This window comes from Manis javanica, chromosome 7 (genome assembly GCF_040802235.1).
Source record: "Manis javanica isolate MJ-LG chromosome 7, MJ_LKY, whole genome shotgun sequence".
Classification (NCBI taxonomy): Eukaryota; Metazoa; Chordata; class Mammalia; order Pholidota; family Manidae; genus Manis; species Manis javanica.
Window position 1 is genome coordinate 91,226,643 of NC_133162.1, and position 20,130 is coordinate 91,246,772.

General features: G+C 36.6%; 1 protein-coding gene across 2 annotated transcripts in view; it reads right to left on the reverse strand.

The window, feature by feature from the left end:
* Positions 1 to 20,130, reverse strand: part of TSNAX (translin associated factor X) — a 50,245-nt gene that overhangs the window by 20,483 nt on the left and 9,632 nt on the right. For both annotated transcript variants that reach the window (XM_017659641.2, XM_073241290.1), the window contains one exon: positions 15,718 to 15,848. In XM_017659641.2, coding sequence (XP_017515130.1) covers positions 15,718 to 15,848 — 131 coding nt within the window. The remainder of the gene's footprint in view (positions 1 to 15,717; positions 15,849 to 20,130) is intronic.

Consider the following 20,130-nt stretch of genomic DNA (forward strand, 5'->3'; position numbering starts at 1 on the left):
TCAAGGCAGCTCTCACTTCTTCATACCTGCTATATGAAACTGAATTTCAATTAAATGTTTCAGTCAGCTTTATATTAACAGCTGTACGATCACCTATTTTGCACCCTAGAATTTAGAGAGTAAGGATCATTCATTCCTTTATGACTTTACTTTCTTATCAAAACCCAGAGATTAGCATTTCATACAAAGAAGAAACTCAAATGTTTAGTAAATTCGTTAATAATACCTATTTTTCTTGACTAGTTTCATGAAGTCCTTTGACAAAAATATTTTAAAATTTGGCATTCAAATGTTCAGAACTATCTAATTGCACTTAATTTATAGTATGTTGGGTTAAATCCATTAATAAATATTCTTACAAGATTCAAGTTCAAACTGATAAAGTTCAGTATAAGAGGCCCTAGTTATCTGATTTATATTTTATAGGGGGAAAAAAAGAATATACAGAACAAAAACCCTCAAAATCCATCTGTGGTGTCAATTTCTATTAATGTGGATAGGTGGCTGTCAAATAAAACATTTTCAAATATATCTAAAATCATTTAAGTTGTCACTAGAATATGTTTGATTAAAGTTACTTCAGGGATGAGGTAGCCATTTCTGCTCCAGAGAAATTATGTTTCATGATACACCAAGTTCAAGGACATCTGGCCCAAAACACTGAAGAGCATTTTGGTCACATCTAGGTAAAAGGAAGTTTAAACAAGTTATGTTTCAACTTGATGAAAAGGATGTCCGCTATCTTCAGTGAATAGTCCCCAAGGTGAAAATTTTCAACCTAGTGCCATATTCCATCAAACAATGCCTTCCTCTTCTGCTTTTGCATTGGATGAAATCCAATTAGAATTATTTACAGAATCAGCTGCTAGTGAGAGAGAAGTTTGTAGGTTGCTTTTATGTAATTTGTTATTTTTCTCCTTGTTCTCCTATTAGAACTGTGGGAATTTATACATAAAGTATAAAAATCATATGTATAAGCTCATTTGCCTTGAGTTTTGTTTGTAGTTCATGATTTGTAGTCAAGGCAGAAACAGTAGCCAAGACAGAGTTTCTGTGTTTGTTCACCATGAGTATTTGTTCGTTATCCTTCAGAAAGTGAAACTGTTGAGTTGGACTTGATTAATGAGTGTGCATGGAAACCCCAATATTGTTGTCAACAACCATTTATTTCATCAATAAATATGAGAGATGCCTTCCCGGCACCACTCTTGCGCTGTCACACCTTGAGTCCCCTGGCTGGTCCTTAAGACCCTCGATGACCAATCGTGTCTCTTCCCTCATCTGCGGGTCAGAGACAGGGAAGGGACCCGACAAGTGGTGCCTGAACAGGGACCTGAAAGACAGTCAGATCTAAGGGCAGAGAACCTCCGCTCCGCGGCACTTGCAATTCAAAGGTGGGGAAAGCTCTGAAGATTGTCAATCCGGTAAGTCTCCTGAGAAATCATACATAGGGACAGGATCGAGATGTCAGGGACACTAAAATGGGCCAAAATGAAACTAAAGCAACTAAACCGGAGGATTATTTAAAATTACTCCGTGCCCTCCTAAAAACATCAGGAGTGAAAACTTCTAAAAAAGACTTTACTCAACTTCACAAGTATATTAAAAAATATTGTTATAGGTTACCACCACAAGGGACACTTAAACAAGCTGATTGGGATAATGTTTTGAGATTTTCAAAAGGCTCACAGGCAGGGAAACGTCATCCCTGTGCCTGTTTGGTCTTTATGTAATTTGATCACTCTTGCCTTGCAGCCTTTGCAAACTTCCCCACTGTCTGAAACTAAGTCAGATACACAAGAGAGTGAGAGAGAACTCTTAGATGATGTGGAAAAATCAAATAGGCAATCTTCATCCCCACATCCATCTGACTCCTCTTCATCCTCCTCTTCCTCTTCTTCAGAGACTGATGAGAGTTCTGTTTGTTCCTCTCATCTTAAAAAATCCCCAGTCACTGTTCCTGCTATGTCTGCCTTCCCAGCAGGAATACGTAAAGCACAGAGGGAGGGTGATATAGATGCTTATCTGACACCCTTAGTAGCTCCACAGTTAATTTAACTCCTTTTGGGCCAGGTGAGGATCCTGATTTTCCGCAAGGAGGAGTTAAAGCACTTTACACACCTATTGCTTACAAGATATTGAAGGATTTTAAACAGGCTATTTCTTCTTATGGTACTAACTCTCCATATGTTGTGGGTCTCTTGAGGGGGTTGGCAGAACGGGAAGGGATGATTCCTCATGATTGGGATTTATTGGCTCATACTTGTCTGGACTCTTCTGAGTTTTTACAATTTAAAACGTGGTGGTATGAGGAAGCAAAAGCACAAGCTTTGAGAAATCAGCATGCCAATCCTCCAATTCTTGTAACTGCTGAACAACTAGCAGGACAAGGAGAGTGGCTGCAGATAGAAAGACAAGCTGGGTACGATGACACGTAGTAGTTGGACACTAAGAATTTTCCACAAGCCCGTGGAATTCTCCTGTATTTGTTATAAAAAAGAAATCAGGAAATTGGAGACTTTTACAAGATTTAAGACAAATTAATGCAGTTCTTAAACCTATGGGACCTTTGCAATAAGGCCTCCCTTCTCCGGCTATGGTTCCAAAAGACTGGAACATGGCTATAATTGATCTTAAAGATTGTTTTTTTACAATTCCTTTGGCCATAATAGACAGAGAAAAGTTTGCTTTTACCGTTCCTTCGTTAAATTTGCAGGCACCTTCAGAAAGATTCCAATGGAAAGTACTTCCTCAAGGAATGTTAAACAGTCCTACAATTTGTCAAAACTATGTGCATACAGCTCTTCAGCCTATACATGAAAAATGGTCTTCAGCTTATATCATTCATTATATGGATGATATTCTCATAGCCCTACCTAGGCATTTATCTCTTACCAATATTCTCAATGAGAGTGAAATTGAATTAAAACAATGGGGATTACAAATAGCACCAGATAAAATACAAATACAATACCCAATCAATTATTTGGGGAATAAAATTCAAGAAAATTTAATAATCCCTCAGAAAATTCAGATTAGGAGAGATCATCTTAAAACTTTAAATGATTTTCAAAAACTCTTAGGAGATATTAACTGGATCTGACCATTACTGGGAATTCCAACTTATAAACTACAACATCTTTTCAATATTTTAAAAGGACCCTCAGATCTTAATAGTCCTAGAGACTTAACCTCAAAAGCTGAGGAAGAACTCAAGTGGATAGAACAACACATTCAAAAAGCTCAATTATCAAGAATTGACTTACACAAACCCTTACGTTTATTAATTTACTTTACTCCTCATTCTCTTACAGGATTGCTCTGTCAATGTGACGGTTGGTTAGAATGGATATTTTTGCAGTATCGAACTAAACCCTCGTTACAACCTTACATTTCCATTATCCTTAAAGGACGACAGAGACTAAGACAGATGACTGGTCAAGAACTTCACTCCATTATTCTTCCCTTCTCTAAACAAAATATTATGCAAGTATTTCAAGAAAATACTCATTGGCAAATTGCATTTTCAGATTATTTAGGAGATACTGACTGTCATTACCCTCAGAATAAATTATTTTCCTTTTTACAGTGCCATCAATGGATCCTTCCTCAAAAAACTTCTCCTAATCCATTATTAAATACTGTTACCTGTTTTACAGATAGTACAAAATCTCTTAAAGCAGCTTATATAACTTGTTCTGGTTTGTCAAAAATTTTTCAAACGTCCTTTACTTCTGCACAACAAAATGAGTTATATGGTGTACTGCAAGCTTTGCAAGACTTTCCAGGTCCTCTCAATATTGTTACTGACTCTGCTTATACTGCTTTTTCTGTTCCTCTATTAGAAACTGCGACATTGGGCACCGTACAATCTCCTATTAACGCTTTATTTTCTCAATTACAGGCGTGTATCCATCAACATCTATACCCATTTTTCATCACTCATATATGATCACATTCTAGTTTACCAGGTCCTTTATCATACTATAACGATAAAGTAGACATGCTTGTTTCTTTAGTTAATTACTCACCAGCTCAACGATATCACGACCTGACTCAAGCTCCTTCCTTTACCTTACAGAAGTGTTTTTCTCTCTGAATCTGAAGCTCAAAATATCCTGAATTCTTGTTCAACCTGTTCTCAAATTCATTCTCCTCATTTGCAAGCAGGAACTGTTCCCAGTGGAATGCGTCCTAACGCCCTATGGCAAATGGATGTTACTATTGTTCAGGAATTTGGAACTGTTAAACATGTTCATGTTTCCAGTGATACTTATTCTTCCGCTTCATGGGCAACAGCTTTACCAGGAGAACGATCTCATCATGTTATTACTCATCTTTTACAAGCATTTGCAGTACTAGGCGTTCCTGCCACCATAAAAACTGACAACGCTCCAGTTTATCTCTCCTCTACGCTAAAGAAATTTTTTCAGCTGTATAATATTACTCATAAAACAAGCATTCCTTACAATTCTACAGGTCAAGCTCTAATTGAACGTCGTCATCTTACTCTAAAGCATTATTTGCCAAAACAAAAAGGGGGATATTACTCCCTGATATGATAAAATTAACTGCAAATCAACGCTTAATGCATGCTTTACATGTTCTCAATTTTCATCTTTTAAAAGGTGATGGACGATCAGCTAATGAAATACATTTTTCTGACAATATTTCTTTTCCTGAAACAACAGTAGTAGTTCTTGTATGGTGGTCTCCGATAGGTTCTTCACAGTGGTATAAAGGTCATATCAAAGTGTGGGGCAAAGGGTTTGTTTGTCATTACAGAGGATCAACGCTTGATTTGGCTACCCAGAAAAAGAATTAAGATATGATATGAAGAAGAACTCCCAATATCAACATCCTCAGGAAGAGTTGCTCCAGAGGATTGCCACCAACAAACTTTATCACTGGAATGAAGTTTCTACTTTTGTTTTTGGTGATAACATTCATACATACACACACTGTACAAGCTTGCACTATTACATCTAGTGTGAACAGTCCTCCATATTTAGGCCGAGGAGTAGTCCTTCAGTGTTTATCCACCTGTTCTACTCCTGTAGGTCCTATAGTATGGAAAAAAGATGGCAAAGAGATATATAGACAAAAGTATGGAGGAAAGCTTGGATGGAATAATGCAACTGATCAGACTAAAAAAGATAATACTTGCTATGACATTTACAAAACAGCTTTGACTAGACATGATATTGGCAATTATTCTTGTGAGAAATATCAAATAGGAGCTCCTGATATATTATATAAAAGTAGTTATGTCTACTTAGACATACCACTCTCTCCAGAGAGTTTTCTTCACCTAATATGTGGTTACAACTTGCAAGTCAAGGATTAAACAAGTCATCTTTTTGTGTAGCAGGAGATTCCTCTATTAGTGGATTATTAAAGAAGAATTTGATAGGTATAGGACTCCCTTTTTCTGTTTTCACTAATATTTCAGGAATACACATTACTCACTCTCCTAAAGTTCTTACTTGTGAAGTTCAATTGAACTTACCTGTCAGTACTACTATAGTTTCTGAGTGTATATGTATTAATTGCACTCATATTCCTTCCTACTGCAATTCTACCATTCGTGTAAAATGGCCTTTTGAATATAGACTTCTAAATGGCTGGGTATTCCTATGCAATAACAAAACATATCAAGCCTTTTCTTCACATTATCAAGGTGTTTGTGGTGTGGGACGTATTCTTCCTGCTCTTATAGACCATCCTGCATATAAACACAGACAGGTTTCTTGAGCCCTGCCACCTGATTGTGATGACAACTTGAAGTTGTTAGATCCTGCTGCTGTAGCTGTCGCTGTTGCATTCATCTTGCCAGTTCCAGGACTTGTTGTAGGAATGCAGAAAGAAATATCCAAGATGGCCTATGCATACAGTAAAACAACAAATCTGACTACTTCTGTATTATCTGAACTCAACCAAGAACTGCGAGAAGTACGAGTTGCAGTACTTTAAGACCGCGCTACTATAGACTATCTATTGTTAAAGAACATATGGGATTTTCCAGGCATGTGTTGTTTTAATCTGTCTGACTTTTCTCAAACTATTCACAATCAAATAGATAATATTCATCATATTATTGATAAGCTTTCTCAAATGCCTGAGTTACCTAAATGGTTTTCTTGGTTTCACTGGATATGGCCAGTAATTGTAGGCCTGCTTCTTTTGTGTCTTTGCCTTCCAGTCTTGATAGCCTGGATGCATCATATAGTCACCAGTTTGTTGAAACTGAATACATGCTTATGCTACTTTCCTAAAAGTAATGTCTAAAAAATGATTGTTCTTTGTTTGCACTGTTACTCATGAAAGTCCGTGCACTAAATCTTTGTATTTTGTGATTAAGGCTGGACATAAAAGTGAAAGCATGAAAACAAACATCAACAAATATCAGTCAACTCCTAATGCCTCCTTTTTCTGTACATTCTCCCTCTGTGTGGCCCCAGGAGATGGCTGGTTAGCCAGAGACGGGTAAGATTCCTCATGGGAGGAACAACCTAAGACAGGTACAGTCATAAAGGGTCAACAGACAAGGAGGTGGGGGCCAACTGAGGCGAGGCTTAGAACTTCGTCCCCCCATTTATATGAGGCATTCTCTGCTGCTTTTGTCCAGCTAGGTTGATACTTAAAAAAATAAAAACGGACTTTTCATTTGAGTTACAACAATCATTACTTTGAAGCTCTTTAAATTAAAAAAAAAGGGGGAAATGTGGGAATTTATATATATAGTATAAAAATCATATGTATAAGCACATTTGCCTTGATGGTTTGTTTGTAGTTCATGATTCGTAGTCAAGACAGAAACAGTAGCCAAGACAGAAAGAGTTTCTGTGTTCGTTCACCATGAGGATTTGTTCGTTATCCTTCAGAAAGTGAAACTGTTGAGAGTTGGACTTGATTAAAGATTGTGCATGGAAACCCCAATATTGTTATTAACAACCATTTCACCAGTAAATATGAGAGATGCCTTCTTGGCCCCACTCTGGCGCTGTCACGCCTTGAGTCCCCTGGCTGGTCCTTAAGATCTTCAATGACCAATCACGTCTCTTCCCTCATCTGCAGGTCAGAGACAGGGAAGGGACCCGACAAGAACATATACAAGAAAACCCAATTAAAGGCTTCTCATTATTTATTTGTACTTACTCTTTTAATATTTAAGCAATATACATCCAGTCCGTATCTCCATCAAAAATCATATATAAAGGTAAATAGACAAAACAGAGGTTTCATAATAAATTCGAATTTCACATCTCAACTTTCTAGGGTTTTAGTGTTTCAAAAATTTTTTTACCATGTGACCTAGTAATTCCACTCGTAAGTATATACCCAAGAGAACTGAAAGCATATGTCCACCCAAAGACTTGCAGGCAAATGTTCACAGCTGTATTAGTCACAATTGCCAAGAGTGGAAACCCAAATATCTATCAGATGATGAATGGATAAAGACAATATGGTATGTAGCACAGCAGACTATTATTCAGCCATAAAAGAGAATAAAGTACTGATGTATTCTGCAACAAACATGCACCTTGAAACCACTATTGCTAAGTGAAAAAAGCCATATATAAAAACTCACATATTGTATGATAATATTTCCATGAGATACCCAGGACAGGCAAATTCAGGGATAGAAGTAGATCAGTGGTTGCCTAAGGCTGGGAGTATTAGGGTGGGGAAAGGAGACGGACAGTGATTGCTCATGACTAAGGGGTTTCTTTTTGGGGTGATGAAAATATTCTACAATTAGACAGTGGTGACAATTGCACAACTTTGTGGTTATACTAAAAACCACTGAATTATACAATCTAAAAGGGTTAATTTTCTGGTATATAAATTTGTCTTAATTTTTTAAAATTGCATTTATAGCTATTTGCAAGAACACCACCTGAATTTTTTCAAAACTTTACCAGATCACTCTAGTGTTAAAGTAAAATAAGATTTAGCTTTGATTCATAGGCCACTCTGCTAAAAATCTACCCTCAGATACATAAATTGTGCACCAAAATATATAAGCATTGGCTTTGTAAAGTATGTACAATTATTTTACCAACAGTAAAGCAAATGCAATTTCACTAATTTGCAATATGTCTGATTTGGATGTTGTTCACCTGAGCAGGGCTTTTACTTTTAGAACTGAAGAGAATATGTTGAGCAAATCAGTGTAACTGAGATTGTATTCAAAATGAAAATAAATTTTAGAATTCAGCACAGTATTAAAAATGAATCCCACTAAATTCCACTAGAGAACAAACATCTACTAATGGTTATGTGCTGATAAAATAAATAAGAAATGCTTTCCACAAACATATTTCATTTAGCTTTAGAAACAATCTACTGGTAGCTATTATTGTTCCCATGTTACAGGTGAGAAAGCTGAAATTCAACAGGTTGTATACTTTGTTTCAAGGTTGTAGATTATGGAGTATCAGAGCAAATGTGTAAGCCCAGGTTTGTCTGGCAACAAAATCTTCCTACTTCACCTCACTGAGTAAATTTTATCCATTTAAAAAGCCCACCTGAATGGGTAGAAAAGTTAATAGCAACCTGAGGATCTTATAAATCCCCCAGAAATGATTCCCAATACCAAAGGATCACATTCTCATCCTATCTCAATCACTATAGTAATCCCTTAAACAAAGCTTGGCAGCATTTTTAACTCCTGTCCTTTGCAGTGATAGCCAAAATATTTTAACATGAATTATGTAAATTAATATAAACCTAATATTTTAAATATATTCTTTTATACTTACTACATTAAACTATACTTATTATAAAACTGCTTATCAAGTCATATAAATTATTAATCAAATTATTTGATGACTCAAATGGCTTCTTGATTTTTAGATGTTTTGGAATGACCTCTCCTTTTTTGACTTTCTCTAGCTAAATGATGCCCTTGTCTGAGCCATGATTTGATAATGGGAACATCATCAAACTCTTCCCATGACTTCCTACATTAAAACTACAGTTGTTAGGTGACTGGGGATCCTGCTTGTGTGGGGATTCACAAGCCTACATCCATTTCAGCTCCCAATTCTCCCTACGCCATCAAATCTGTTCCTCCCTTGTCATCCTCTCTCCTCTACCCATTGGGGGATAAAGGGAGTAGAAGGAGAAAAGAAAGGTTGTTTGTGATGTCACTTGCTGGGGATGCATGCTGTTCCTCGGTCATTAAGACCCATGAGATTCCCTTCCCCAATACCTCTTCCCTAAGTGTAGAGAGCTGCTCCCCTCTCCACCAGGGGGTGTCTCAGGTAAAGCAAAGCTCCCTGAACCCATCTCAAAGCCTATTTACCACAAACCTGCATGAAACACCCATTTATATTCCTGGTTCCCTACAGACTTCCCAAATACTAACTGTTTCTCTCCTTAGGACATTTTTTTGGATGGTTTACAGAAGAGAGCCATAGCTCAAGCTGCACAACACAATCCCCCACTCCACCTCTGGACTTAGCTCAAAGAATTCCCCAATCTCCCCACTCAAAATAACAATTTCTGCAGTTGCCCCCTAGCTGCAGTACACAAACCAAAACTTATGTTATGGGCTAAATTATGTCCCCCACCTCAAAAGCCTATGTTGAAGCCCTAATTCCTAGTACCTCAAAATGCGACTACATTTGGAGGTAGGACTTTTAACAGTTGATTAAAAGTTAAAATGAGGCAGTTAGGGTGGGCCTTAATCTACCACGACTGTTGTTCTTGAAAGAAGAGATCAGGACACACAGAGATACCAAGGATGCCTGAGCACAGAGGAAAGGTTGTGTGAGGACACAGAGAGAGGGTAACCATCTTTAAACCACAGAGAGAAACCCCAGGAAAAGAAACCCTGCCAATACCTTGATCTTGGACTCAAGTCTCCAGAAATGTGAGAAAATAAACTACTGTTGTTTAAGCCCCCAATCTGTGGAAGTCCTAGCAAACTAATAAATTATACTGGAATCACAGTGCCTGTTTGGCTTCTGAAATAAGCCAGATATGCTAAAATCTGTATTATTAATTTTACTACTTCTGACAATTAATGATATGCTGCTTACCAACAGACCCAGAAGTATGTTTTTAACATCCAAAAACCACCACAATAATCTATCAAGCTTAGTATCTTAACCTACTTTCAAACCCCATTGTCATCCTGATGCAACTAACTAGCAAAATCCTAACCATGAATTAATCTAACTTTCTACCTCATTCATTCCTATTGCTATATAGAAAATATCACACTTATTGATCAGGTATACTTTCAAAAATAATTAACAGTAACTATTAAATGTTCCTGGTTAAGTTCCCAACCCCACTTCCCTCAGTCACTCTTCCATCTCCAGTCTCCTTCAATTCCAAGCCACTGCCCAGCTCCCATCCTTTCTCTTTCTCATCAAATGACAGGAAAAGAGGTTCCGGAGCAAGAAACTTCCCCTACAGCCTGTCTCTATACCAGCCTCAACTACCCCTCTCAAAAGTGCTGCCTTTGCTCTCACATAAGGCTGGTCAATCTCCCCAAGTTCTGGATCCATCTTTTCTCAATTCTGCAAGGATCCTACCTATTCCATCGAACATTCTATTTCCTTTAGTGAAGGTCCCATAGGACCCAGACTTTAACATCTACATCTACAAATCCAACTACAGTTTATAAACTGATGACTCCAAGGCTGTCAACTGCAGATTGGTTCCATATCTCAGTTCTCTAGGTCCATATACATACTGAGATATCTATTTGGCAGCTATTTGGATGTCCCATAATTTCCAATTAATTACATCCAAAACTCACTCTGTCTTTCTGTTTTCTTCTCTTAAATAACATCCCCATTCATCCAGTTGGCTAAATCAGAAACTTAAAGGATTCCCTAGACTATGCCCTTTCCCCTGCACTTTTTCTGGACACCACATCCTAAAAGCATACCCCTTCCTCTCCAACCCCACCACTAACATCAAACTAGAGGCCCTACTGATTCCATACTTAGAATGACCACCAATGCCTCCTTAGACACCTTCCTGCCTCTAGTCTTCCTTCGAATAAAATATAATGGCATAACAGAAAACATATCGTATAATGATATGACAGACTTGAAATAAGAATATCCTAGGTTCAAAAGCTAATTTAGTCTCTTATTAGCTGTATGAACTAAGGTAAGTTTATTAACTTTACTGCACTTTAGTTTCCTCATCTACTAACATAGTAAAGCTTATACAGAATAAGTAACAAGAGCCCTCTGTAACTGAATTAAACTGAAGTGAGAATAATTAGAATTAAAATGACAGCATTAATTTTTGTTAGACAACATTTTATAACTCTTTAAAAGAAAGCAGTGGGTTTTTTTTTTCAATGCATAAACTCACAAGTAAGAGAGGCCATTCTCCTTCCAAAATGCTATCCTAGCCCAACATACACTGTGATTCTAAGAAGTAATAGTAACTTATTTTAATGAAACCTTATCTTTTATACCATTAAAGCATGATAAATTAAGATGTCTGTTAAGGAATAAGGACCTCTAACTTAGTACATTATGTCTAAAACTGAGTAAGAAGCAGTCTCTTCTGTCTTCCCTACTCAGCCCCATTCTTTTCAACTCACAGACCTTAGCTCGAAAGAGTTAACTTCCTGAAGTAGAATTTCAGAAAAGCAATAGGAATGTTCACAGATGGAAAGAGAAACTGGGCTCAAAGACCTTCATATATTTGGATAGTCTCAGAAGTTTGTATTAAACATTTATTGAGAAAAAATGTTTACAAACTCACTTTTTGTAACCCAGAAAATGACTATAGATTTTCCTCATGCTCATATTTGCCACAGAAGTTTGAAGTATGATACTCTTTAAACTGTGATTAAAAGTCATGAAAAATGTTCCTGAATCATCACATTTAAATACATCTCATAGTATAAATATCTACTTTACTTACATATATATATATATATATATATATATAGGTAAAATTAAGGAAGTATGAGTGTCTTGAACCAGATATAGGATCTGAAATCTTCAAGTAAAAAGCCTTTGTTTTTGGAGGTAATTACAGTATAAAACATTAAGTATTAGCTATGAGGGGGGAGATAGTCTAGCAGAAAGTCTTATCAGACAGGCAGAACAAGTCAGATTCAAATTCTAATACTATCTCTAAGCTCATCTACAACATGAGGTAGTGAGGCTAGATAGACTCTAACCACAGTTTCCACTGCAAAATTGTTTTCAATTAGGTAAATAAATGCTTTCAAACAAAAATATATTCAAAAGAGTTGTTTTAATACATCAACATGCATATACCTGGATTTTCCACTAAACCAAATGGACATCAAATTACTATACTGGGTAGAGAAAATTTATTCATCAAACATATTTCATTGTCCTTAGCACATAAAGAGAATATTTCTCATTCTCCCTAGAAATTAGGTGTAGCCATGTGACCAGCCAGGAAAATGAGGGCAGAAGAGATCTATGCCACTTCCAGGGCTGGCTCAGAAAAGCCTCAGGCACTAACCCTACACTTCCCTTTTCCACAACCCACCATCTGTATGTTGATGTCCTGGCTTACCTTGCAAACTATGTACTGATAATACCAGAGCTCATGTGATCCTGGGTTCCTGAATGACTTGAGTGGGCAAAGCCCACTTAAACCACCATCACACAGAGCCTGGACTCCAAGTTAAAAAGAAACAATTCCTATTTGTTAAGCCAGCAAAATGTTGCAATTTATTCATGTATTACAGAATTTAGCTTTACCTTAACTAATATCTCTGGCACACTTAATTCTCACTCATAAGCAGATCAATCTGTAGCTATAACTTTCCTCTCACAAAATTCTATTATTTCAAAGGCTTACAGATTTTCATATCCTAGTTCATTTTGTCAACGCATCTTCTCAATTTTGCTAATATGCTGAACATTTATCAAACTTCTCTGTACTGGTGAGAGCTTTAGAACTTCCCTAAATATCAATACCAATCCTATTTCTGTTACTGTTTAAGTAATAGCCCATGGAAACAAATTTTCTTTTGGAAGGAACAAAAATAGTCAAAGATTTGCAAAAGCAAATCATCAGATAAAGGATTTGGTTGAACAAGAAAAGCCTTCTTAAAATAGCTTTGTTCCTCATTCTCTCAGTATTTATCAAATATCTACTAACTGTCTGGGATATATCAGTGAGTAACAACAAATATTTGTAAAATCTACATTCTAGCAGGGAAGAGAAACAATAAAGATATAATACTAAATGAGATCACATCTTAGCTACAGGGGTGGGGAAGAGAAATTTAAGAGCTACAATGTGTGGATTTTTTCAGGAAAACCTTAATATTTGGGAGGAAAGAGATTTTAAGCAAGACAAAGCCCTTTACTACAGGTTAGATTCTAAAATCAACTGTAAATTAAATCCATATGGTAAGAAATCAATGGTAGTACTTACTAGCACATGACCTTGGGCAAGATGCTTAAATTGTGAGCCTTAATTTCTGCACTTTTATAAAGTGGCTAAAATAATATCCATGACTTAGGAATACTACAAAGGTCATAAATACACAGAACAATTGTTTAAAAAATATCTCTAACTGGCTGAACACCAACTTATTTAACTCATCATTCACATTCTTGGATGAGAGAATCAAAATAACAGAGTTTAAACTTAGTTTTGTGCGCCAAAATGTCTCAAGAGTAAATGACATTATTATCATAATATGAACTGAATATTTTTTAAAAAAGCCTTTTCTTTGAGATGGAAGACATTTTCCCCCAACAGTTAATTTTTCAACTAGAGAAAAAAAACAAAAACAAAAACATACAGGGCACAAACTGACTTATTTCAAGCAACTAATTATTCATTTGTTTAGCCATCCCTTGGGAGAATCTATAATCTACTCTGATAAGAAATGGGCAGAAAACAGACCTTTTCGTTGTTACTCAATTATTAGAAGGATACTCAGTATTTCAGCTCACACAAGTATCCCTTAGGGAAATGCTCTGCATGCCACTAGCACTATTCTTAATGAGGAAAAGCACAGAACTCCTTTAGTTCAATGCCAGAATTGTTTCATCTCCAAGTCAAAAGAACTATTTGGAGTAACACCAAAACAAGCATTTAACAATTACAAGCAGCAAGCTATTTAAACATCGTATTGTTAATACTCTGATTATAAATAACCTTGTTTTATCAACTACAGTACCTGTCAGCAAATTTTTAAGTCCCAGATACCTGTTTTATTTTTTGCTTCTATTTAAAGGTCCTCATTTTATTTTAAAGATTTCTTACGAAAAAGTGAGTATAGGTAATCCTTAAATTTTTAATACAGGAGTAATTTTCAAAGAAAACTTATAAATCATAAACAAAGACCTAAAACAGAATATTGTGCTTATCACCCTCAATGATACAGTGAAGTGGGAAAATCTGAAGACTGCTCCCATTTTATTAATGCCCCATCTAAACTCTTCTGAAGAGTGCAGTGCTTCCTTCCTGATTTAAGAAACACTCTACGGACTCAATGTAATGTCCCTTTTGCCTTTTTCCTCCATCTCTCTGTTCAGTTCTAACACCAAGTACAACTTTTTAGGTTTCTTTCATACCACCCTGTGGTCCTTGTCCTTGTTTAAAGTCTTTGCTTATACTTTACTCACTGCTGAATGAAGGACATACAAAACAGGGCCAAACAAAGCAGGTCTAGGATGTCCACAAGATATCTGAGGAACTTTAGATAGTCAGGAATATGGAATTGAGTTTAATCTACACACATCATCATATGATAAAGCACTAACTGTGAGGAAAATATGTAAGGTTTTATAAAAAAACAAAGTTTTAAGGATGCAACGAAGTAAAAAGTGAAGAGTACAGTGGTCAGCTTCTACTGTATGTACTATATTATCATGAATTTTTACAAGATAGGCTTATTCATGATGTCACAGAAAAAATTATCAAGATTATGAGGTTATTCAAACTTTTCTGCCTTTATTTAGTTATCCAAATTAATAGGATTTTTACAAGCTGCAGCATGGGATTTGTGTTTATTTTGATGTAGCAAGACATTTAGACTGTACTGCTTCTTCAGATGAAGGACTTCCTAGAAACAGAGATCCAACTTGCTCCCTCACCACCAATTCCACCACCCAGTAACCCTCAAGATTATACATGCATACCTCTTTTACCTAGCAGGACCACTGCAACTAAAGTATCTGCCTGCATCAGTCTATTTCTAGTATGGCTAATGCTACTACTCCAGCTGTAGGGGAGAGAGCAATAGCAGTAACTCACTGAGAATCCTTACGGTAATATAATACTCAAGTATAAACAATTGACAAATACAACTGCCCCTGATCTATAAAAGATCTACAATGTACCTGAAGCCTGGAGATGCCACTTTTGGATTCCAACCAACCCCGAGAACTGTGTTGGCAGCTTATCTCTTCCCTACTCCACTTCTACTGGAAGAGGCATATAAAAATCCCAGAAGATAAAAAAGAACAAGGCAAAGTTGCCCCCAAATTATCTGCCCTGCCTACCAAGGAGAAATAAGATAGTCCCTCAAAAGAACCTCAGCAATGAGGTTCTCACAAAAAGTATCATTAATATGAATGGTAGGGCTGTTTTCAGTAAACACAGCACATACCCTCACCACAGGACTACCATGAAGATAATTACCATCAATGTTATCTCCTGATGCAAAGAACTACTCTGGAGTAAGGAGCTAGAAACTCATCAGTCAACAGTTAACAGTGAACCTAGACTTACCTGTAGTAATGGCTCTATGGAATTGATGCATATCTTCCCCTGAGAGCTCTTGGGCTACCTGCAATATCTTCTGTCTGACACCATCCAATTTAATTTCTGATTCAGTCAATATTTCTTCCATATCAGGAGCACTATATTCAAGATATTGGGAACTTTTAGAACATCAGCCAGATGCTTTGACAGTAAAAAAATGAAATAATCTAAATATCAATTAATTTAGGACTACATAAATATTGTCTGTATTTTGATACTTCTAACTCAAAACTCTGAAACATCTTATTAAAAGTGTCTAAAAACACAGAAGATTCTGATTTCAGCTTCTACCTAATAGTGTATTAAGTGAAAAAAGAAGTTACAAAGTTGTATGTATAATATTGTCTTAATAAGAAAAATTATGTTCATAAAAATGTGATATCTGGAGATGTCTGCTTATAGTCAGGATGGAGTAACATAGATGAGATTTATCCTCCCACTACAAACAACTAGAAAGAAAAAATATATACACAAAACAATGGTTTTCAGACACTGAACAATAGGCAGTATGGACAGTGATCACTGAGAGGGGGTGGAAAAAAGGACATGTGCCCTATGATTGTCCCATTTTATTGCCTAGAGAGCTTTCAAGTGACAGTGCAGATATGAGAAATCTAGGTAGAGTATGTGAATCTCCCTGAGAAAGTATTTTATGCTGAATGGAAATGAAAAAACAACCTATCAAACTTCAAGGAATACAGCTAAAGCATACTTAGCAACTAAATGGAAAAATTTATAGCACTAAATGCCTATATTGGAAAAGAAATGATCTCAGTTTTTTCTGATTTCAGCTTCTACCTTAAGAAACTAGAATAGGAGCAAATGAACCCAAAGCAGAAAAGGGAGGAAAACAGAAATTAATGTAAATGAAAACCAAAAAATAGACAATGTCAATGAAACCAAAAGTTTATCCTGTTAAGATCAATATAATTGATCAAACTCTAACCAGACAGATCAGAAAATAGAAAGGACGCAAATTACCAACAGGAGGAATGAGAGAGGGGACATTACTACAGATCCTACAGAAATAAGAGAATAAAAGGAATATTATGAGATGAAATGTACAAATTCCTTGAAAGACACTAATGACCAAAACCCATTGATAGAGATATCTACCTATATCAAAGAAAATGAACTTATAGTTAAAATATGAAATCTACTAATACTAGATGTACTCTGGCTGATTTCTTTCATGTTTTTACTTTTCTGTAGTTTATAATTTTTCTGAAGTTTACTGTTTTCTGTTTATTAATAAAAAGTATACATAATATGGTCACAACTATTATAAAAAAGTACATGAAATATGAAATATGCTCACTGATAGCAGCTATCTCTAGGTATTATAATGGACTTTTTCATTCAGTACCTTTACTTTTTCTGTCACTTATTTTTCTAAGACTACTATTTTCTAAGTTTAATGAACATTTCTTTTTTGGTGGACAAATACAAGATGATTTTACACAAGAAACATTAGTTTTTTCTAAAACATTAGTTCTCCTTTCACAGTCCTATTGTTTCTTTAAACTACTGAATACTGATAGCAATTATTTTAAAACTGAATCTGTATTGGGAAAAAATTGTTCATAATTAAAATGGTGTTGCTGCTTTCCATAATACAAGCTCAAGTATGTATAAGCTATCTGTGAACTTGCTTAAAAAAACGGGCAAATAAAAAAACAGACCCTACCATTCGCAACAACATGGATGGAGCTAGAGGGTATTATGCTCAGTGAAATAAGCCAGGTGGAGAAAGACAAGTACCAAATGATTTCACTCACATGTGGAGTATAAGAACAAAAGAAAACTGAAGGAACAAAACAGCAGCAGAAGCACAGAACCCAAGAATGAACTAATAGTTACCAAAGGGAAAGGGACTGGGGATGATGGGTGGGAAGGGAGGGATAAGGGCGGGAAAAAAAGAAGGGGGCATTATGATTAGCATGTATAGTGTAGGGGGGGGACGGGGAGGGCTGTGCAACACAGAGAAGACAAGTCGTGATTTTATGGCGTCTTACTATGTTGATAGACAGTGACTGTGAACGGGGATGTGGGGGGGACTTGGTGAAGGGGGGAGCCTAGTAAACATAATTTCCTTCATGTAATTGTAGATTAATGATACCAAAATAAAAATTAAAAAAAAAAAAAAAAGGGAAGAGAAGGGGGATTACTCCCTGATAGGATAAAAGTAACTGTAAATCAACGATTAAAGCATGCTTTAAATATCCTTAATTTTGATCATTTAAAGGGTGTCAGATGATCAGCTATGGAAGTACATTTTTCTGATAATATTCCTTTCTCTTAAAAAAAAAAAAAAGCAGTTCCTGTGTGGTGATCTCCAATAAGTTCTTCACAATGATATAAAGGGGATATCAAAGTGTGGGCAAAGGGTTTGTTTGTGTTTATATAGAGGACCAAAGCCTAATTTGGCTACCCAGAAAACGAATTAAGATACAATATGAAGAAGAATTTCCAACAACAACATTCTCTGGAAGAGTCATTCCAGAAGATGAACATCAAAAAACTTTAACAAAGATCCTGGCACTGTTGCAGTTGTAGCTGTATTCATCCTACCAGTTCCTGGACTTGCCACTGGAATGAAGAAGGAGGTATCTAAGCTGGCCTGTGCATACAGTAAAACAACAAAATTGACTGGATCTATACTGTCGGAACTCAACCAAGAATTAGGAGAAGGGCAAGTTGCAGTGCTCCAAAATCTTGTGACTACAGACTCTCTACTGTTAAAAGAACATATGGGATGTGAACAGTTCCCAGGAATGTGTTGTTTTAATTTGTCTGATTTTTCTCAAACTATTCAAATTCAGTTAGACAATAACCATCATATCATTGATAAGTTTTCACAAATGCCTAGGGTGCCTAACTGGTTTTCTTGGTTTCACTGGAGATGGCTGGTAATTGTAGGTCTGCTTTGGTTATGTAGCTGTATTCCCATTATTTTAATGTGTGTGCACAATTTAATTAGTAGTTTAAAACCTATACATGCTTGTTACTCTACAAGAAGATATGTCAAAGAAATAATCAATCTTCCCATGTTTTCTTCTGTCTGCTACTTCTACAGCTTTTCTTCTTCCTTCCTAATTACAACCCTTAAGTAGAATTCGTGCCTTATAATGAAATTACCGAGTATCACAATTCTTCCAAGTGGTAAAGATACCTCAAGACAAATGCTGGGCATAAAAGCCACAGGGCATAAATCTGCAAAGAAATACAAAGCTAACCTTTTCAAAGAATATTGCTTCTCTCTCACTTACCAACTTTACATTTCCCTGTATGGCCCCAGAAGATGACAGGTTAGTTAGCCAAAGATGGGTAAGATTCCTCAAGGGAGGAACAACCTAAGACAGGCACAGTCGCAGGGGGGCCATCAGGTGAGAAATTGGGGATCAACAGAGGTGAGGTGAGGCTTAGAACTCCACCCCCCCTGTTTTGAGAGAAATCTGCATCCGTGGATGTTTTGTTGCCCTTGTCTAGCTTGGATTAATACTTAGTCTATAGGCACATACCTGATCATCTACATTTGCCCTCTTACAGCACTAAACTATGTTTTCTACCTTTATCTTGCATCTACCTACCACTTCAGCATTTTATTAAAAATAATAATAAAATAACAACAATAATAAGGGAGAAATGTGGGATTCACATATAAATCAAGTATAAAAATCAAATGAATATTCATATTTGACCTGATTGTTTATAGTTCATAATGCGTGATCAAAACCGAAAGTTTCTGTGATGACTGCCTGTTGGCAGCCGCGCTCAGAAAATAGCACCCCATGCAGGGCAGCCGGAAGGCCCCGAACTTCCTAATGACAAATCATCCCACACCACTAAACTACATGCTAATTGCGCCTTGGCATAAGGACCAATGAGACCCACCAAATGGTTATGCTAATAAGGCATATGGAGCCACACAGGATTCAGAACTGCAGGTCAGAAGAAAGCCCGGAGGGGTAAGTTCCGAGAGGCCCCTGCTTTTTAGGATGATGGTTGATGGTTCTCTGTAAATAAGGAGGCACCATGGGGAATGCACCGTCATTAGTCACGGCGCTGCAGACAGCTCTCAAAGAGCGAAACTTGAAGGTCTCCAGCAAAGTCTTAGGATCTTTTGTGAAGGAGATAGACCGTGTGGCCCCCTGGTTCATTTGTTCAGGGTCCCTCTCAATCCCGAGCTGGGACAAACTGGGGAAAGATCTTGATAGAGAGGAGGAGGAAGGTAGCCTGAGGGGAGGCACCAGGCCCCTCTGGAAACTGATTAGAGCTTGTCTGCAAGATGAGAGATGTGAAAAGGTAATAAAAGAAGGTCAGAGAGCATTAACAGATATCCAAGAGAGCATGTCAGAAACGGAACGGGAAACAGAGAGC